The sequence below is a fragment of the Cebus imitator genome, unplaced genomic scaffold, assembly GCF_001604975.1.
Source record: "Cebus imitator isolate Cc_AM_T3 unplaced genomic scaffold, Cebus_imitator-1.0 Scaffold82, whole genome shotgun sequence".
Classification (NCBI taxonomy): Eukaryota; Metazoa; Chordata; class Mammalia; order Primates; family Cebidae; genus Cebus; species Cebus imitator.
The window spans coordinates 7,749,773-7,770,117 of record NW_016107397.1 but is presented as its reverse complement, the minus strand read 5'-3'; the positions used below and the strand labels follow the sequence as shown (position 1 = coordinate 7,770,117).

Below are 20,345 nucleotides of genomic sequence, written 5' to 3'. Positions count from 1 at the left end.
CCCAGGCCAGTTTTGAACTCCTGGACTCAAGCGATCCTCCCTTCTTAGCCTCCAAAAGCACTGGGATTACAGGTGTGATCCACTGTGCCCAGCCTTAACCAGATTTTAGTTAGACAAAGACTGCCCCCAAGGCTACTTCCAGGCATGGATTTGCTAGACCTCAAGGTATGGACCTGTGTACTTTTATTTCCCCTAGATCCTGATGGATTTCTGGCTGTATTAGGTAGGATGAGAGAGGGTATTGCTGTATACACATTAGCTCCAAAATCTCAATGGCTCCATAGAACAAGGCTGGCTGCTCACTCTTGCTGCCTCTCCTGTCTGGAGGGTGAAGGATGTTCGGCTCCACATGGTCTCTCAGGGCCTCAGGCAGACAGTCCTCTCCCTAATCCATAACACATGGCATCTTCTGTCCCTGCCCATGGGAAGAAGAAAGGTTGAAAGTCCATGCGGGCTTTTCACTGCCTTCCCAGAAGTGAGGTGTCATTTCTGCAGACGTTTCAACCGCCAGAGCTTGTCAGTGACCCTGGCTGACTGCAAGGGTACACCGGTTGTGTGTTCCTACTGCTGTGTTAAATCTCTCTGCCATTAGTGGCATTAATAGCTGTTTACGCACCCTTGTCTACCAAAATAGTTCCCTCAAGCTAGTGAATTTCGCCCAAGTTGACAGGTGATAATGGTGTCTCTGGGTTTTTCCTCTCTCTCTCTCTCTCTCAAGTGCAGCAATCCAGCTTCTACGGGTACACGGGGATGCTGCCCAAGCGGTACACACAGGGGGTGATGACCGGGGAGAGTGAGTATCTGCAGAAACCCTGGGGAGGGGGCGCTGGGCTGCCCTGGGCTTTGGAAGCTTCTTCCCAGGAACTCCCCATGATGTGCCCGGTCTAGGAGGAAGGCTCACAATCCCTGGGCAGAGTGAACTAGGGACAGCGATCACCATCTTTCCTGGCCTGGCTGGGGGAGAAAGGAGGTGGACTCCCCCATGGGAGGGACATGGGCACACGCATGTGTATGCTGTGTTTCTGGGGCCTGTGATCTTTGGTGTTAGGAGAAGCTGATGCCTCTCTCAGCATGTGGCTAGGTGTGCATTTTGTAAGTCTGCGTGTGCGTGTGTCGTGGACATCACGCCATGCCTACAGCACCATGTTCTCCTTGCAGCCACAGACGCACCAGCCACCCCGTGCTTGGCACCCCATGTGGGTGTCTCACAGGCTTCTCAAACTCATGTCTTCTCCACCCACCCTGCCACTCACACCTGCCCTTCTTAGCAAATGGCACCCCCTTGCTCATGCCTGAACCTTACATGACACCTGGCCCTCTCCAAGTCCTAGGTCTGTGCCCTGGGCTCCAGCCCCTGCAGAGGGGCAGCACTGGCCCCTGGCACCGACACTGTGCACTGAAGCCCCTTCCTCTAAGGGTTCCCAGTCTTCATTCTATGCCTGGACCAGCCAGGGTCAGTGCTGTCCAGACAGGAAGCAGAAACCCCAGGTCAAGACCCACGTGGGTCTGGCTCGTTTCTCCCCTTGAGGGGGGTTCTGCAACCTTCTGCCTGGTGCTGAGGTTGGCCAGATGCCCTGGAGCTCCCAGACTCCCATCTGTGAGGTCTTGGTTCCTGTCACTGGCTGGTAGATTTTGTAGTACGGCTGGGCCAGAATAGGTGCAGAATTGAGCTGGCACATTGGTGTCTGGTGGTTTATGCAGCTGAGGGCCCTGCCCATCCTCCAGGGGTGGCCCACCATGGCCCTGATCCACCTTACCTCACACTGGGCAGTGGCCCATGGCCACACTAAGAGAAAAACCCGCAGCCTGCCCACCCCACGGCCCTCCCTTCCGGCCTCGAGAGCCCAGTCACAGCTTCCAGAGCCTCAAACATGAGCACTGAGCTCACAGTCACCCCTCCACCAGGAACACCCTCCCCAGGCTGCACTCCCAGCCCTGTCCTGCAGACCTCGGTGTCAAAGACCTCCCACAACGGGACAGGGGTCCTCTAACTGTCCCCCACCTCTGCCCGCTTCGGTTCCATTCCTTTCCGCCCCCTGCCCGGGTGTCATCCTGGCCCCACTGGGTCCTCCGAGCAGGCACTGGATAAATGCCCCATGGTGGGGGTGTGTGATGGGGAGGGACAGCTGTGAGGGGCAGCTCCTGTGGGCAGTTCCTCTTGTGGCTGGGGCGGGGCTGGGGGGACCTGTAGTTGGGGCCGCAGAGACCGGACTCAGGACTCAGAGTGACAGGAGGCAGGACTGGGAAGGGAGGTAGGGCAGGGAGCTGAGGGAGAGGGTGGGGCGGAACTGAGTGGGGGGTGTGATGGAGCTGGGTGGGGCTGAGTGGGGGAGGAGCTGAGTGCGGGTTGAGATGGAGCAGGGCAGGGGTGGCGGGGGAACTGAGCTGGGGTGTGATGGAGCTGGGTGGGGCTGAGTGGGGGTGTAGCCGAATGGGGTGGGCTGTAGTTGGGCTGAGCTGAGGGGGGGGTGGATGGGGCTGGGCGGGGCCTAGTGGGGGCAAGGCTGAGTTGAGGGGATGCAGCTGTGCTGGGAGGGGCTGGTGGAGCAGGTCTGGTTGGGTGGGAGGGGCCTGTGGGTGGTAGGTGGGGCAGGATCTGTGTGTGGATGGGCCAGTGCTAGTGGGAGGAGCCTCTGGGTGGAGGGTGGGGCCTTGTGTGGGCGGGGCCCGCGGTGCAGGAGGAGGGTGGATCAGGCCCAGGCCCTCGGTGCGCGCCCTCCAGGCACGGCAGGCGTGATGATCTCTCTGAGCCGCATCCTCACGAAGCTGCTGCTGCCCGACGAGCGCGCCAGCACGCTCATCTTCTTCCTGGTGTCGGTGGCGCTGGAGATGCTTTGCTTCCTGCTGCACCTGTTGGTACGACGTAGCCGCTTCGTGCTCTTCTACACCACGCGGCCCCGCGACAACTGCCGGGGCAGGCCGGGCCTGGGCACAAGCTCTGGCTACCGCGTGCACCACGATGTCGCCGCCGGGGATGTCCACTTCGTAAGTGTGCGCTTCCCACCTGGGTTCCCTCCTCTGTCCCCTCCTCTGTCCCCTCCTCTGTCCCCTCCTCTGTCCCCACCACGAGGTCAGGTCGGGAAGTACATGCCACCTGGGTCCGAGTCCCTCCCCTGCATCCCAGGCTGAGGCCTCCTGCTGTGGTGGAGGCCCCTTCCCACCAGCCACCTTTATTCTGTGGACTCAGGTGTGGGTTCTTAGTGGCTCCTCATGTCCTGTGGCCTGAGGCTCATCCCACCCACATCTGTGGTCAGGGGCTCTGCCCAGCTGCCGTGTCCCTCGGCATGGGGCTGCATGGTCCCTGTCCGCAGTGATACACCCCACATGATGTACACTAAAGTTTCCATCCCTGGGACAGCCCACATTTGTTCTGGGGCTCTCGGCCCTCCTGGCTGTGCCACCCCACATTGGGGGTCCTTCCTGCAGGCTCAGCCTGGCAGCTAACTCTCTAGGAAGCTCATCCTTCCTCCCTAGAGACGGGACACCAGGAGGAAAATCAGGGCTCAGGGATAACCCTGGGTTCCCCGAGGGGGCATGGCATGGCCCCCCAGAACTTCCCATAGAAGATGCCAGCCAGGAAAGGGAGTGGTCTCCCAGGTGGCGATAGGCAGAAAGGGAGGGCCAGGAGCTTTGTTCTGTGGCCCTGGTCTTTGCTGGGTTTCCTTGTCACCACAGAGAGGCACTGTCCCTGTGGGGTCCCCAGCACAGACAGCCCCTGTCGGGGGGTGATCCTGTCCCACCACCTCTGGGCAGGCAGCTGTCCTGGGGGACTGGGGTGCCCTCTGGTGGCAGCAGCACTATACAGCCCCCCCAGGCTCAGGGTCAGCAGCTGTGCAGCCTGGGGATACCTGCAGGGTGAGGTCAGGAGTGCCAGGCCGTGAAGAGTGGGGTTGGGGGAGTCACTGGTCCTTGTTCCTGAGAGTCCGGAACCAGAATGGTCGTGCAGGCCTTGATCCAGTGAGTCACCTGGGCCCTTGGCTGGGGACACTGAAGGGAGCCAGAAACACTGTCCCCAGGGGAGCCCCCAGACCCAGAGAGGGGCCCAGGATGAAAAGGGGACAAGCCAGGGCAGGGGCATGCCCCTCTTATAGTCAGGGAGGTTGCCCGAGGAGGGGCTTTTGGGCTGAGACCTGACCTACAGGAAGGGTGTTGGGGCAGAGGGAAAAGCGTGTGCTGTGGCTCAGAGGCTGGGAGGACCTCCGTGTGTTTGGGGGAGGGGAGAAGCAAGGGGATCATGGAACTCTCAAGGGGCTTCTGGGCAAGGTTGGGAACTGGGTGGTCTGCTTGGTTTGGTCAGAAGCTTGTAGCGGGTTCTCAGGAGTGACAAGTTGGAATTTGCTGCCTTGGAAGTGAGAGACAGCCAGGCACGGTGGCTCACACCTGCAATCCCAGCTATACAGGAGGCCGAGATGGGAGGATCGCTTGAGCTCAAGCGTTTGAGATCAGCCTGGGCAACACAGCAAGACCCTGTCTCTACAAAAAAGAAAACACAGCCCCAAAAAAAAAAAAATTAGCTGGGGTGATAGCACAGGGCTGTGGTCCTGCTATTGGGAGGCTAAGGCGGGAGGATCCCTTGAGTCCAGGAGGTCAAGGCTGCAGTGAGCTGTAACTGCGCTACTGCATTCCAGCCTGGGCAACAGAGCAAGACCTCTCTCTAAAACAGAAATGTGAAGTGAGACACCTTGATGATAAAGTGAGATGGCAGGGGGAGGGGGGTCTGCACATAGTAGGTGCCACCTGAATGTCAGCATCAGCCTCAGTGTGGCAGTTCTTCTGATTGGGCCGGGATCTCTGGCCTGTGTCTCCTGTCCTCCCCTCCACCCAAACCCCATCCCACTCTGTCCTCCCTCCAGGAGCACCCAGCCACAGCCCTGGCCCCCAGCGGGTCCCCAAAGGATAGCCCAGCCCACGAGGTGACCAGCAGCGGCGGTGCCTACATGCGCTTTGACGTGCCACGGCCCAGGGTCCAGCACAGCTGGCCCACCTTCAGAGGTGAGTGCCAAGGGGTCCCTCTGCAGCCCTGGCGGTGGCATCCAGGCAGGGGGTGGGGGAAGCAGGCAAGGGTCCTTGTGGACACTGCCTCTCACCCTCCCCCCCGCTGCCCCTAGCCCTGCTGCTGCACCGCTACGTGGTGGCGCGAGTGATCTGGGCTGACATGCTTTCCATCGCCGTGACCTACTTCATCACCCTATGCCTGTTCCCCGGCCTCGAGTCTGAGATCCGGCACTGCATCCTGGGCGAGTGGCTGCCCATCCTCATCATGGCTGTGTTCAACCTGTCAGACTTCGTGGGCAAGGTGAGCCATCCATCCTGCCCGGTGTAGGGGGATGCCATTCGGTGAGGGTGATGGGGAGGCCCTGGCCCATCCGGGGAGGGTTCTGAGTGAAGGATGCCTGGGGCTCCCGGCTGGAAAGGGCAAGAGTCACACATTGGCACCATCCTGGACAGTGTCCCGTGGAGGGCGGTCCTGGCCTGATCCCACTGGGGTGCTCTGGAGTGTCAGCTGCATCCCAGAGGACAGGCGTGGCGCTCACCTTCTTGCCCCACAGTCACAGGCCCCCCCCCGGGATGAGCACAGGATGGTGGCCCAGAGGGGACCCAGAGAGGGCAGAGACACTGAGAAATGGCTCAAAGAAATGGCTAGATGACGCCTGTCATCCCAGCACTTTTGGGGGCCGAGATGGGTAGATCACTTGAGGCCAGGAGTTTGAGACTGCCCTGGCCAACATGGTGAAACCCCGTGTTTACTGAAAATACAAAAATTAGCTGGGTGTGGTAGTGCATGCCTGTAATCCCAGCTACTCAGGAGAATCACTTGAACCCAGGGGGTGGAGGGTGTAGTGAGCTGAGATCGTGCCACTGCACTCCAGCCTGGGCGACAGCGTGAGACTCTGTCTCAAAAAGAGAAAAAAAAAAAAACCCATTTAGCCAGGCGTGGTGGCCTATGCCTGTATTCCTAGCTACTTGGGAGGCTGAGGTGGGAGGATTGCTTGAGTCCAGGAGTTGGAGGCTGCAGTGAGCCATGATCGTGCCACTGCACTCCAGCTTGGGTGATAAAGCAATACCCTGACTTTAAGGAAAAAAAAATTTAAGTGGAATTGGGGGATTATTTATTTAGAGATAGAGTCTCACTCTGTAATTTGGGGGATTATTTATTTTGAGACAGTGTCTCATTCTCTTGCCTAGGCTGGAGCAATGGTTTGATCTCAGCTCAATGTAATCTCCACCTCCCAGGTTCAAGCAATTCTCCTGCCTCAGCCTCCCGAGTAGCTGGGATTACGGGCGTCCTCCATCATGCCCAGTTAATTTTAGTATTTTTAGTAGAGATGGGGTTTCACCACGTTGGTCAGGCTGATATCAAACTCCTGACCTCATGTGATCCACCTGTCTTGGTCTCCCAAAGTGCTGGGATTACAGGTGTGAGCCACGGCACCTGGCCAATTTGAGGGATTTTAGAGGGGTGATCCGGAGAAGGGCTGGGGCGCAGGCTGAGCTGGATGGGGCCAGGAATGTTTGGGGCTGGGGGTGTGAGGGGAGGGGGCCCTGCAGCTGGGGCAGGGCACCTATGTGCCTGGCTCTCCACAGATCCTGGCAGCCCTGCCAGTGGACTGGCGGGGCACCCACCTGCTGGCCTGCTCCTGTCTGCGGGTGGTCTTCATCCCTCTCTTCATCCTGTGCGTCTACCCCAGCGGCACGCCCACCCTCCGCCACCCCGCCTGGCCCTGCATCTTCTCGCTGCTCATGGGCATCAGCAACGGCTACTTCGGCAGCGTGCCCATGATCCTGGCGGCTGGCAAAGTGAGCCCCAAGCAGCGGGAGCTGGCAGGTGAGGCCCATGGGGCGTCGGGGGGCTCCTCCCAGCAGCATGATGCCCCCCTCTTGAAGAAACCTAGGCCAGACCATGAGAAGGTGCATTTGGGTTCCAGGGGTTCGAGTCAGCGTCTGGGAGGCTGTATGTGTGGGGACATTCTTCACTCAATTAATTCATTCACTCATTCATTCCTTCCACAACTACTTGGTGAGCCCCTCCTGTGGACCAAGTGCTTTTCAAGGCACTGGGGACGAAGTGGGGACAAAACAACGCTCCCTGTGCTGTGAGGCTGACTGTCCAGATATGGACGCAGCCAGGGCCGGGTGCAGCAGTTCACACCTGCAATCCCAGCGCTTTGGAAGACCAAGGTGGGCAGATCGCTTAAGTCCAGGAGTTCAAGACCAGCCTGGGCAACACAGTGAGACCCTCTCTACAAATTTTTTTTTTTTTTTTTGAGATGGAGAGTCACTCTGTTGTCCAGGCTGGAGTACAGTGGCATGATAACAGCTCACTGCAACCTCAGCCTCCAGAGAAGCTGGGACTATACCACACTCGGCTAATTTTTGTATTTTTAGTGGAGACGGGTTTTTACCATGTTGGCCAGGCTAGTCTCGAACTCTTGACCTCGTGATCTGCCCGCCTCGGCCTCCCAAGGTGCTGCGATGACAGGCGTGAGCCGCCTGGCCTGGCTGAGACTGGAGATTAAAATGGGGAGGGACGAGGCCGGACACTGGCACAGGACTGTAGTCCCAGCATTTTGAAAGGCCCAGGTAGGAGTATCACTTGAGCCCCGGAGCTTGAGACCAGCCTGGGCAGTGTAAGTTTCTATAATTTTTCAAAATTATCCAGGCGTGGTGGTGTGTGCCTGTGGTCCCAGCTACTCCGGAGGCTGTGGTGGGAGGATCAGCCAAGGAGGTCAAGGCTGCAGGAAGCTATGACTGTGCCACTGCACTCCAGTCTGGGGACCCAGAGAAGCAGGCGAGGCCTGGGGCACAGAGTAGATGGCCTCAGGGAGAAGGAACGAGGAAGAACAGGATCCGGGGAGTGTGTTCCCAAGGAGGAGCAAGGGGGCAGCAGTCCTGGAGGGGCGGCGCGGTTGGTGTGGGTGTCACGGGCTCCAGGAGCTGGCAGCTGTCATCGCTCCTGACACCTGAGCAGCCGTGGCCACCCTGTGGCCGCCCCCGCCCCCACCCCCCTCAGGCCAGTGTCGTCCACAGGGAATACCATGACTGTGTCCTACATGTCGGGGCTGACGCTGGGCTCCGCCGTGGCCTACTGCACCTACAGCCTCACCCGCGACGCCCACGGCAGCTGCCTCCACGCCTCCACTGCTAACAGCTCTGTCCTTGAAGGCCTCTGAGCCAGCCCCACCTACTGCCAAGGACACTGAGGGCCCGACCAGGGGCCCCAAGGCAAGAGGGCCCCTCCCCCGTCCCCACCTCAGTGCCTGCGGGGCCCCTGAGCCTCCCCTGTGCCAGCAGCGCCACCCCCTCTGGGTCCAGCCCTCCCCCACCCTGAAGTTCTACAGCGTCCTTCCAGGACCGGAACGTGTTTCTGCGACCCAGGGCTCTGCCCAGCACTGTGTTCTGTGTTTGGTCTCACACCTGCCTCTACCTTCCATCTATGTCCAGCGGCCCCAGCGCCAGCCCAGCCAGCACTCTGTGGGGTCGCAGGCACCACTGTCCCCACCCAGGACAGCAGACAGCCGCCCATGTGCGCACCCCGTGACCGCCCTGATCAGGGCACCGCCTGGCCTAGCCTCCACCAGGGACCCTTCTTCATGAACCCTGGAGCCCTGAGGAGAGGGGCAGCCCCCCGCCTTGGCACCCTCAGGCTTCCCCCGTCCTTCCTCCCTCTTAGAGACTGCTTCTCTCAAAAAACACGTTAGCCATGAAGAAATAGCTCCAAATGGACCTGCCTGCGGTCTGCGTCATCCTCTCGGGAACCACAGTGGTGCTGCCAGCCGAGCATGTCAGGATCTCCCCACATACCCACACGATGCCACAGGCCAGGGGGCTGTGCCTGACTAGGGAACCCCCCATTGCCTCTCTGGCCTGTGATAAGAGGAGATAGCTAAGTTTGGGGTCTGTGAAGCAGGGTCCCCACACCCTGGCTGGAGTCAGCTTGACCTAGGTATTGACCCTCATCTGGCAAGGGACCCAACAGACCAAAGGTGCTTAGCAACTAGGGAGGGGCTGGGGGTCACTCCAGCCTGGGTCCCCTGGAATGCCAGGCCCTTGTCGGGGGATTCCAAGGGTGTCCTTCCAGAGACCTTCCAGGGGGAGGATGGCCCACGCTTCCAGACCCCCCTGCTGTGTCCCGTCACCCATCTGTCCACTAACTGTACCGCACTGGCCATTAAAAGATGAAGGCAGACTGCTGCACCAACGCCTTGAAGCAGAGTTTGTGCATGGCCGGGGGCTGGGACGGCCAATGCAGGATCCCAGTGGGAATCAACCCGCCTTGCATAAGCCGGGCCTCGGTCTTCCCATGGGTGAGGTGGGTCAGGGAGCAGGAGGGTGTCCCCACACTGGGTAGGCTTGGTTTCTGGGTAGGGCTGGGTGGTGGGGTGGGAGCTGGAAGCACTTGGGGTTTGTAGCTCACCTTGATGATCCCTCAGTCTTCATGAGGATCAGGGAGGATGGCCACATGCAGCCCATTTGAAGAGGGAAACAAGAGCAAGTGAGGCTTGGCCCCAGCCTCTTGGGGACTGCACTGTGTCCTAGGAGTTGGAGGCGCCTGGCCTTCAGCCTCAGCCCTTTCGCTGACCTGTGCATTTTGGACAAATTCCTGCACTGTTCTGTGCCTTTTTTTTTGGATGGAGTTTCACTCTGTCACTTAGGCTGGATTGCAGTGGTGCGATCACGGCTCACTGCAACCTGTGCTTCCTGGATTCAAGTGATTGTCTTCCCTCAGCCTCCAGAGTACCTGGGATTACAGGCACCTGACACCACACCTGGCTAAGTTTTTGTATTTTTAGTAGAGATGGGGTTTCACCATGTTGGCCAGCCTGGTCTCAAACTCCTGACAGCCTCCCAAAGTGCTGGGATTACAGGCATGAGCCACTGTGCCCAGCTGTGCCTTTTTTTTTTCATTTCTGAGATGGACTCTTGCTTTGTCACCCCAGCTGGAGTGCAGTGGTACAGTCTTGGCTCACTGCAACCTACGCCTCCTGGATTCAAGTGATTCTCCTGCCTCAGTCTCCCAAGTAGCTGGAAATACAGGTGCATGCCCCTGTGCCAGACTAATTATTTTTGGTAGAGACAGGGTTTTGGCATGTTGGCCAGGCTGGTCTTGAATTCCTGACCTCAAGTGATCCACCTGCCTCGGCCTCCCAAAGTGCTGGGATTACAGGTGTGAGCCACGACACCCGGCCTGTGCCTCATTTTTAAAATTTCTCTGAGTCAGGCTCTTGCTCTGTTGCCCAGGCTGGAGTACAGTGGTGACATCACGGCTGGTCTCAAACTCTGGGCCTCAATAAGTGTTCGTCCTGCCTCGGCCTCCCAATGTGCCAGATTACAGGTATGAGCCAACACGCCCATCCTGTTCTGTCCTTAGTTTCCCCAAGGAGTGGGGTTAGTCCACATTTTGACGTGGGTCCCTTAAAGGCAGGCACGAGGGCCACCACATGCTCCAGGTCTGCAGCCGTCAGGACCCACAGGGCAGGCATCCTCCCTGGGGCCCAGGTGTGTGGCCAGATGGGCCAAGTCTGTGCCAGGTGACACCAGAGTGTTTCCCAGAGCCCACGACAGGCCCTTCCCTTGCCTGAGGCCAGCTAGCTGTCCTCCCTGGGTTACCCTCTTCACAAAGCCCCAAATGTCCTCTGCTGGCCACCCACACTGACCAGGCCATAGTCGCTGGGCAGCCAGACCCCGACCTACAGCTTTCCCAGGCCCCAGTGCAGAGATGCTGTCCACCCCCATCTAGGTGAGGGCTTCAGGCCACTCTTACTTACCATTAGTGTCGTTTTCTTCCGTTGTAGGCAGGGCTGGGAGCATGCAGATGCAGCTTTGCTTTTTTCTTTCTTTTTGAGGTGAAGTCTCGCTCTGTCGCCCAGGCTACAGTGCAGTGGCGCGATCTCGGCTCACTGCAACCTGTCTCTTGGCTTCAAGGGAGTCTCTTGCCTCAGCCTCCTGAGTAGCTGGGACTATAGGCATCCACCGCCACCACGCCTGGCTAATTTTTGCATTTTTAGTAGAGACGGGGTTTCACCATGTTGGTCAGGCTGGTTTCAAACTCCTGACCTCGTGATCCGCCCGCCTCGGCCTCCCAAAGGGCTGGGATTACAGGCGTGAGCCACCTCGCCCAGCCGATTAGCTCAGATTTAGATGGCTGCATGTGGTCACTCTCCCTGTCTGGGTGGCACCCAACCTCCAGCTGAATCCTGCTTCTCGGTGCCCCGATGCGGCAGAATCCCCCCCCAGATACATACCACCCCTGCTCCAGCCCCTGAAATAAACCACTCCAAACAATTTTATTTTTCCAATTAAATCTTTTTCTTTGCTTTTCTTTTTTTATGAAAAAAGATCACACAGAATTTGCCAACAAACAAAATTCCAAAAGAAACTTAAAAAAACAATAATTCCCCCAAAAAACAAACCCAAAGTCTGGCTTCCTTCCCTCAAGATTGTCTGGTCGAGACCTTGGTTTCCCTGGAAGGCTTGGGGCCTGGTTAAGTGCTTTCTGGGGCCCAAGCAGGGACCACGGGCTCGGGCCGGCTCCTGCCTCTCTCCCTCTTCTCTCCCTAACTAACTCTTATCTAACCTGGGGGGCGAGTACAGTACACTTGGCGCGGTTGGGGATTGGGCAGGGAGTGTGCTGGGGACCGGGAGGCCGGTGAGGCCAGTGCTAGACACTACAATCTAACAGGAAATAAAAAATAATATTCTGCACGTCAGAATGTGTTCGCTTTTTTTTTTTTTTTTAAAAAGTTTATATTTATATATATTTATATATATTTATCTTTATATATATAATTAAAAAGTTGACTCCATTTAAAGGCTTATGATACAGGGGCGGGGGCAAGTCTTTCTTGGTACAATAAAACTGTACAGGTTAAGAAGTGCCACCTCCCTCCTGGGCGGGGAGGGGCTGGACATGGCCGGGCAAGGGTTTCAGCACCATTGGGGTTTTCTGTAGTGTGAGGGTTTGGGCCAGGGTGGGCCTTTGCTGGGCCCCCTCCACCTGGCGCCTTTGATGCTCCCGGGCTGCACCCCGACCCAGCTCTGTTCCCCAAGTCCAGGCCATCCTGAGAAAGTAGGAGCCGGACGCCTGGCACGGTCAGGGAGGCCGGCTGGCATTGGACTGCCCCGTCCCATGCAACGTTGGGAGGCTATGGGGTGGGCTCCGTGCTAAGGGTGCCCGGGAGGCCTAGAGCAAGCGTCAGTTTGGTTCCTTAGAAGCCCCCTCCCCACCAAATCCCCAGTCTGCATGGGCCTCGGGGCCCCTGGGGCCCCACGCAGCAGCAGCCTGGAGGGCCGGCCTGGCCAAGTGCTTGCAACGTGCTGGGCAGGAAGGGGCCGGTTCCGGCCGAGGCTGCCCTGATGGGGATGGCAGAGCCATACCCTGACAGCTGAGAGGGGCCCCTGTCCTCGGGGCGCTGAGGGGTGAGAAGGTGGGGCGGGAGGCGTGTGGCATGCACACGGGCACACACATGCACACACACGCCCGGGCGTCCACGTGCATACCTGGCCCCATGCACACGCCCGCAGGCGTGCTCACATGCACACAACGCACGTGGTCCCCGCGCCGTGGCAGTGATGGAGAGGGGTCCCTGGGTGCCTGCAGGGCCTGGCAGGCTCAGCAGAGCACGGGCACGCCGTCCGTGGAGAAGATCATGCCTGTGGTGGGCTCGTAGGTGCCCGCAAGGTAGTACAGGCCCTCGCTGTCCTGGTACTTCTTGGTCTTCAGCATCTGCTCGTACTGCTCCAGGCCCACCACCAGGCACTTGTGCGACACTGTCTGCACGTCATTCTCGTCCACGTGCGAGGACTGGTACAGCGCGCGCTGCAGGCAAACAGGCACATCAGGACGGCAGGTGGGGGACACAGAGGCCGAGGGAGCCCCAGGGAGCCACGGGGGCCAGGACAGAGACACAGAGACAGAGGGTGAGGGAGATGCAGGAACTGAGACAGAGACCAAGGGAGAGACAGACCAACAAGAGAGAGAGACTGAGAGAGACAGAGACCAAGGGAGAGACAGAGACAGAGGGTGAGGGAGACCCAGGAACTGAGACAGAGACCAAGGGAGAGACACACCAACAGTAGAGAGACAGAGACTGAGAGATGGAAAGCAGATGAGAGACAGGACAGACCAAGAGATCCAAAGACCCAGAGATCCAAAGACCAAGAGAGACAGAGACCAAGAGAGACCCAGAGACTAAGAGACATGGAGAATGAGAGACAGACCAAGAGAGACAGAGATCAAGAGAGACCCAGAGACTGAGACAGAGACCAAGAGAGACCCAGAGACTGAGACAGAGACCCAGAGACTGAGAGACCCAGAGACTGAGACAGAGACTGAGAGAGACCCAGAGATTAAGACAGAGACTAAGAGACCAAGAGACCAAGAGACCCAGAGACTGAGACCCAGAGAGACACACAGACTGAGACCCAGAGACCAAGACAGATAAGCCCCCAGAGACCAAGACAGATAGAGTCCAAAAGAGACAGAAACCGAGAGACATTCAAAGACTGAGACCCAGAGCCTGAGAGACAGAGACCGAGAGAGACACAGAGACTGAAAGACAGAGGTTGGGAGAGACCCAGAAACCAGGAGAGACCCAGAGTCAGAGGACGAGACTGGCCGGAGACTCAGAGAAGGACACCGGGAGAGTAGGAGAACCCCAGAGACAGATGCAGAGATCGGGAGAGACAGAGAACAGGAGCCAGGCACTCAGAGTGGCAGGGACAGGTCAGGGGCTGAGGCAGACCACGGGGGACAGAGGCACGGATGCCGAGTCTGGCCCTGCCTGAGCTGCCGGGAAGGAGCCAGCCACCCCCACCCCTCACCACCACCGCCTACCTCCATGAAGTCCTTCCTCTGGCTGGAGACCCGCAGGGCCGCCGGGAGGCTTCGGCTGGACTTCTGGTCCCAGTGCTATGTGGCGGACAGAGGAGGAGCTGTAAGTGAGCCTGGGGGCCGCCACACCTGACCCAGGTCCCAGAACAGGGCTGACCCACCGGGCGAGGGCACTGATTCTCCAGCAGCTGGAATGCCTGGCCCGGAGGGGTCGGGGGGTCCTCAGGTCTGCCCTGCGCCGCCCAGGATGGGGGGGACCACAGGCTCACCTGGCCCTGGTGGAACTGCTTGCCAGGGCTGGTCTCCTCGGGGTGGTAGAACCACTTGACTCGGACCACCATGTTGTTGCCCCACGACTCCCACATGCTCTGGATGCGGCCGATGTAGGGCAGGTTGGGGCGGCCGGCGGAGAGGAACACGGCGCAGTCCCCGATCCGGATCATCTCCTTGCCGCGTACGATGGCCTTGTAGAAGAGCTTGCGGGCCTTGCCCTTCATGCCACGCCGCTGCAACAACACGAGCGTCAGGGCATGGGGGGCCCTGGCCCAGCCCCAAGGAGCCTGCCACCTTGCAGGCTTGGCCGCTAGGGACTCCGGGCCCTTGGCCTCTCAGCCAGCCACTACCCAACTCTGGGGAGAGAAGCGCCCCTTGTCTCACTCTAATTGGGGAAGCCTCTCTTCCACCTCTTTGACATGCTGGGTCTCCAAGAGGGCCTTCACTGAACCTAAGCATTCTGCAGCTAAGAGACTTTGAGACAGGGTCTCACTCTGCAGCTCAGGCTGGAGTGCAGTGGTGCAATCACGACTCACTGCAGCCACGAACTCCTAGGCTCAAGAACTCCTTCCACTTCAGTATCTGAGGAGCTGAGACTACAGGCGCACACCATGCCTGGTTAATTTATTTTAATTAATTTATTTAATTTATTAATTCATTTATTTCTTTTGAGATGGAGTTTCGCTCTTATTGGCCAGGCTGGAGTGCAATGGCACAATCTTGGCTCACTGCAACCTCCGCCTCCCAGGTTCAAGCGATTCTCCTGTCTCAGCCTCCCGAATAGCTGGGATTACAGGCAGACGCCACCATGCCCAGCAATTTCTGTATTTTTAGTAGAGATGGGGTTTCTCCATGTTGGTCAGGCTGGTCTCAAACTCCTGACCTCAGGTGATCTGCCCACCTCGGCCTCCCAAAATGCTGGGATTACAGACGTCAGCCACCACGCCCAGCTAAAATTATTATTTTTTTTAAAGACAAGGTCTCACTCTATCGTGCTGGTTGGAGTGTAGTGGCACAATCATAGTTCACTGCAGTCTTGAACTCCCAAGCTTAAGCGATTCTCTCGCCTCAACCTCCCAAAGTGCTGGGATCACAGACTTAAGCCACGGCAGCTGGCTAAGAGAGACTTCAACACGGTTCTAGAGCAGCTTTGGAAATGATGCCTGAGAGAGACCACGGACCCCTACCGGAACATGCAGGCACTCCTCCCCCACACCACTGCACACTGGGGGCTCGCTGCCAGCCTGTGTGAACCACCCTCTTCTCTCACTGGGTCCTGCCATGTGGATGTGCCTGTGTGTGCACATGTTCGTGTCTGTGTGGGGCATACACATGTTCATGTGCACGCATGCATGTGCCTACATTTCTATACATGTGCAAGTGTGTGTGCGTTTGCATGAGTGTAGTATATTTGTGCGCATGTGTGCCCAGCAGCAAAAGACAAGGCCCCCGGCCCCTCAGCCCCGCCTGGGCGCGAGCTTGGTTACCTGGGTGGGCTTCCCGAACCATTTCCAGAGCTGCCGGGCGGGCAGGAAGGCGGCAATCTTGGGCCGGTTCTCCACAGACGGCAGGCGCTGCCGCTTGGCCAGCTCCTTGGTGGTGGGGAGGTGGACACCCTCTCTCTTCTTGGGTCGGCTCTTGGCCCCAGCCTGAGCCTTGGGCTGCAGAGGCTGTGCGGACTGCGGCGGGGGCGCCTGGGGCTGGGGCGCGGGTGTCTTCTTGCCTGGGGAGTGGGCCGAGGGCCGCGCCTTGCCGGCCTGCTTGGTGGCCTTGGTGGGGAGCGCTGGCTGTGCAGAGGGGCCAGCCGTGGGGGCAGGGGCTGCCTCATCATCTGAGCTGCAGGAAGAGTCCTCATCTGTGGTGGAGGAAGAGGAAGAGGAGGAGGAGGAGGAGGAGGACGAGGACGAAGAGGAAGAGGAGGAGGACGACGAGGAAGAGGAGGAAGATGAAGATGAGGAAGAAGATGAGGAGGAAGAGGAAGAAGAGGAGGAAGATGAGGAGGAGGAAGAGGAGGAAGAGGAGGAGGAAGAGGAGGAGGAGGAGGAGGCCGGTGAGGCTGCCCTGGAGCTGGCAGCGCTGCAGTTTCGGCCCCCGGCGCCGCAGCCCCCGTCCTCGTTCTTGTCGCCTTCCTCCTCCCCTTCTGTCTCGGACCCGCTGCTACTGCTGCCACTACTGCTGCTGCTGCTCTCCGATTCTTCGGCCCCATCCTGCTCAGCCTGGGCCTTGTCCGGGCTCTTGGGGTTCCCAGAGTCCTCGAACGTGAGCCCCGGCCCGGGGTCCTGGGCGAGGTCCCCATCCACCGCCTTGGGCCAGGGCGCCTTGGGCTCGCTGCTGCCGGCTGTCGGCGGGTAGCTGCCCAGGCTCAGGAGGCTCTTGGGCTCCTGCCAGCCCCCAGTCCCTGGGTCCTCCCGCAGCAGCAGGGCCTCTTTAGCCTTCTTGCTTTTGGGTGACGTGACGCCCTCATGGTCCAGTTTGACGAGCAGCTCGGCCTCCTCCCCTGGCCTCCGAGGGCCCTTGGTGCCCGACTCCTCAGCTGCCCGCGCCTTCTTGGGCTTGGGGCGTGTGGCAGGCATGGTGATGAGAGGTGCTGGGGCCAGGGCGGTGGCAGAGGCTGGCAGCTCCCCAAAGGGCTCGGGTGCTGGGCAGCTGGTGAAGGTGGGTGGCGCGGGGCTGGACTGCGGGGGTGCTGGGCGCACCTTGGGGGCCTTAGCCCGCTTGTCCACAGGCTCTGGGGGGCTCTTCTTGGAACCTGGGGTGCTGCTCGGCTCCAGGGCCGAGGGGGTACTGGGGACCTCGTCTGCTGGGCTCCCCTCCTCCAGGGTAGCAGCTCTGTCTGCAAAAAATACAAAAGAAAACAGATGAGAGGCTGGGGTGGGGGCTTCCTGGCAGGAGATGACCTGTGGCTTTCATCAGAAAAGGCCTGCTTTCGTGGGATGCTTTTTTTTCCTTGAGATGGGGTCTCAGTCACCCAAGCTGGAGTGCAGTGGCATGATCATAGCTCACTGTAGCCTTAACCTCCCTGGGCTCATGTGATCCTCCTGCCTCAGTCTCCCAAGTAACCTGAAGTCACAAGCATGTGCCACTAAGCCTGGCTAACTTTTGTATTATCTTTTTTTTTTTTTTTTTTGTAGAGACATAGTTTTACTATGTTGCCCAGGCTGGTCTTGAACTCCTAGGCTCAAGTGATCCCCGTGCCTGAGTGTGGGCAGAAAGGCCTGGTTGAAACTACACCTGGCAGAAAGGCCTAGTTTCAACCCTGGGCTACTTCCTAAGCAGAACCTGGCTGCGGCCCTCTTGGATCTCCCTGAGCAGCTCCCCTGTAACAACTTTAAGGTATACTGGCCCCAAAGAGGGTCCTCTAGTAGCCTCTGCTTTCAGCTTGCATGAAGCATTTTCTCTGGAATCTGGAAAGAAACACAGGCCACTGCAGCTCAGCTCTGCCTCTGAGAAATCAACCTGCTTCCCTCAGCCTCAGTTTCCTCATTTGCCACCTGGTCAGAACAGCCCCACAGTGCAGAGTTTTTTATTTTTTTTTGGAGACAGAGTTTCTCTCTTGTTGCCCAGGCTGGAGCATAATGGTGTGATGTTGGCCAACTGCAACCTCTGCCTCCTGGGTTTAAGCAATTCTCCTGCCTCCACCTCCCATGTAGCCGGGATTACAGGCGCCTGCCACCACACCTGGCTAATTTTTATATTTTTAGTAGAGACAGGGTTTCACCATGTTGGCCAGACTAGTCTTGAACTCCTGACCTCAGGTGATCCGCCTACCTTGGCCTCCCAAAGTGCTGGGATTACAGGCGTGAGCCACCACGCCTGGCCCAGAGTTCTTACAGAGATAGCAGGCAGGCACGGAGTCCCGCCCCCACCCCTGCCCTGGGGCCCAGGCCAACGTACCACCCTTGGCCTTGGTGCTGGGTTTCCGCCCACGCCCACGGGCCTTCGCTCCTGGCTCCTCCGTCCCTGCTGTACCCCCGTCTTTGCCCTCCCCGGTGTCTTTGCTGGTCTTCCGGCTGCGGCGCTTGGCACTCGGCACCAGGAGTGCCGGGGATGGCTCAGCACCTGCGGGACAGAGGACAGAGTGGCTCATCAGGCCTGGCTTCCCCAGCTTGGAGCGTCCAAGGCCCTAGTCAGTCCCGGGGATCAGGGATGGGTCGGAAGCAACTGACGCCAGGTGGTTCACCCCGGGCAGTCTCCCGCCACAGGCTGTGAGGTCCAGCAGGGGAGGCCCCATCTACAGCAAGCAGCCAGAGGCTCCCGAATAAAGTAAAATAAAACACTTTGTGGAGCTGGGACAGGTGCATAAAGATGCTGGTTTTTTTTTTTTTTTTTTTTGAGATGGAGTTTTGCTCTTGTTGCCCAGGCTGGAGTGCAATGGTGCAATCTCAGCTCACTGCAACCTCCGCCTCCCGGGTTCAAGCTATTCTGCCTCAGCCTTCCGAGTAGCTGGGATTACAGGTGTGTACCACCACACCCGGCTAATTTTATATATTTAGTAGAGTTTCTCCATGTTGGTCAGGCTGGTCTTGAACTCCTGACCTCATGTGATCCGCTTGCCCCGGCCTCTCAAAGTGCTGGGATTACAGGGGTAAGCCACCGGGCCTGGCCTGTTTGTTTTCTAGAGATTGAGTTTCATTCTGTCACCCAAGCTGGAGCAAAGTGGTGCGATCACAGCTCACCGCAGCCTTGAACTCCTGGGTTCAAGCGATCCCCCCACCTCAGCCTCCCAAGCAGCTGGGACTACAGGCATACACCACCATGCCCAGCTAATTTTTCTATTTTTCATAGAGACAGGGGTTCACCATGTTGGCCAGGCTGGTCTTCAACTCCTGACCTCAGGTGATCTGCCCGCCTCAGTTTCCAGGCGTAAGCCACTATGCCCGGCCAATAACACTTTTTGATCAGCTTCCCATGGCCTGGGCCAATGGGCCTGGGAATGTCCTCATACACCCGGGACCCAGGATCTGGGAGCCCTGGGATCTCATGGGAGCCCCCACCCATGGTTTCTGCCATTTCCATCCCCTGTCACTCCAAATGACTTCAGACAGAGCCCAGAACTGGGCTGGGAGGGTGAGAGCCAGGGTGGGTGGCTCCTGGCAGGAGCCTGGGTGTCATGAGCTCATCACTTACACTGGATCTTATAGTCGGGAGGCAGGAGGCGGATGTGTGAAAGGGGGATCCTGCCTGTGTCTCCGTCGTCAAACTCCACGGTGATCAAGTCCCCATCGTCCTCCAGGTCCAGTAACCCTATGGGAGGAGGGGAGGCTCAGGAGAGGTCCTTGAACCTCCAGCTCCCTAAGTGATGCAAGAGAGTGGGGACAGCAGAAACCAGCCCTGGAGCAGCCCTGGTCTCTATGGCACAGCAGCAGGACATGGGCAGAGGGTATACAGTGGTGCAGACTGTGGGTGTCACAGCCAGGCCGTCTGGGCGGGAGAACTGGGTCTTCCATTTCTAGCTGACTTACTGAGCACATGAACCTGTGCCCGCTCACACCCAAAGTCCTCCCCACAACCACAGCAAAGGAGGGACGTGGGTGTCAACCCTGAAAGACACCAAAAACGGGAAAGCAGAGGGCAGCAGCAGGAGACGGCGGTGTTTTGGGAGAGACGCCGGGATGAACGTGCAGGAGCAGGTTTTTATGTCCTAGGAGAAGGTGGCACCAATGATGAGGAGGTAGTTTTCCCAAGAGAATCCTAAGAAGGCTTGGGCTGGAGAGGCCCCAAGCACCTCCGGAGGCAGGACTGAGGGAGACCTCAACACTGAACGGGCTGAGGGTGGCCTGGCTGGCAGGAGCTGAGAGGTTCATCCCAGAGAGAGGCTCCCAATTGAAGGACACCGAGCGCAGGGGAGGAAGCTGGACATGCCCCCCCACCAAGGGTGACAGCCCAGCCTCCTTCCCAAACGCTAGATGCTGAGACTATATCCCCAAGGATGTGAGTCTTGGGGAATCTGAGCAGAACCTGGTCCCCTAACAAAACATTCCTGCCCACTCGCTGTGAGGACTGGGAGTGCGGAGCTCGCACTGGCTTGCTGATGTCTCCTTCATTCAGGGTCCCCAGACATCTGAGGGATTCTAATGAGAGGAAGAGCACAGCACCCAAAAACAGGAGGAGGGGGCACTGGGAAGACAGACGGAGCCACAGAAAGCTAAAATAAGGCTGGGTACAGGGGCTCACACCTATGATCTCAACACTTTGGGAGGCCAAAGCGGGCAGAGGCCAGCCAGGCCAACTCGGTCTCAAA

The 20,345-nt window shown here is 58.5% G+C and overlaps 2 protein-coding genes across 14 annotated transcripts in view; one reads left to right on the top strand and one right to left on the bottom strand.

Annotated features, from left to right (window-relative positions):
• Positions 1-9,199, top strand: part of SLC29A4 (solute carrier family 29 member 4) — a 29,719-nt gene extending 20,520 nt beyond the window's left edge. For 5 of the 7 annotated variants that reach the window (XM_037740369.1, XM_037740372.1, XM_017533753.2 and 2 more), the window contains 6 exons: positions 719-793; positions 2,723-2,985; positions 4,854-4,992; positions 5,109-5,296; positions 6,586-6,826; positions 8,029-9,199. In XM_037740369.1, the coding sequence (XP_037596297.1) occupies positions 719-793; positions 2,723-2,985; positions 4,854-4,992; positions 5,109-5,296; positions 6,586-6,826; positions 8,029-8,171 (1,049 nt within the window). In that variant the 3' untranslated portion in view covers positions 8,172-9,199. The remainder of the gene's footprint in view (positions 1-718; positions 794-2,722; positions 2,986-4,853; positions 4,993-5,108; positions 5,297-6,585; positions 6,827-8,028) is intronic. The other 2 variants (XR_005201117.1, XM_037740367.1) reach the window with 2 other exon arrangements.
• Positions 9,200-11,283: 2,084 nt separating this feature from the next.
• TNRC18 (trinucleotide repeat containing 18) overlaps positions 11,284-20,345 on the bottom strand; it is a 115,710-nt gene continuing 106,648 nt past the window's right edge. For 5 of the 7 annotated variants that reach the window (XM_037740366.1, XM_037740364.1, XM_037740363.1 and 2 more), the window contains 6 exons: positions 19,232-19,348; positions 17,999-18,163; positions 15,592-16,937; positions 14,101-14,337; positions 13,835-13,909; positions 11,284-12,817 (listed from right to left, as the gene is read on the bottom strand). In XM_037740366.1, the coding sequence (XP_037596294.1) occupies positions 12,611-12,817; positions 13,835-13,909; positions 14,101-14,337; positions 15,592-16,937; positions 17,999-18,163; positions 19,232-19,348 (2,147 nt within the window). In that variant the 3' untranslated portion in view covers positions 11,284-12,610. The remainder of the gene's footprint in view (positions 12,818-13,834; positions 13,910-14,100; positions 14,338-15,591; positions 16,938-17,998; positions 18,164-19,231; positions 19,349-20,345) is intronic. The other 2 variants (XM_037740361.1, XM_017533747.2) reach the window with 1 other exon arrangement.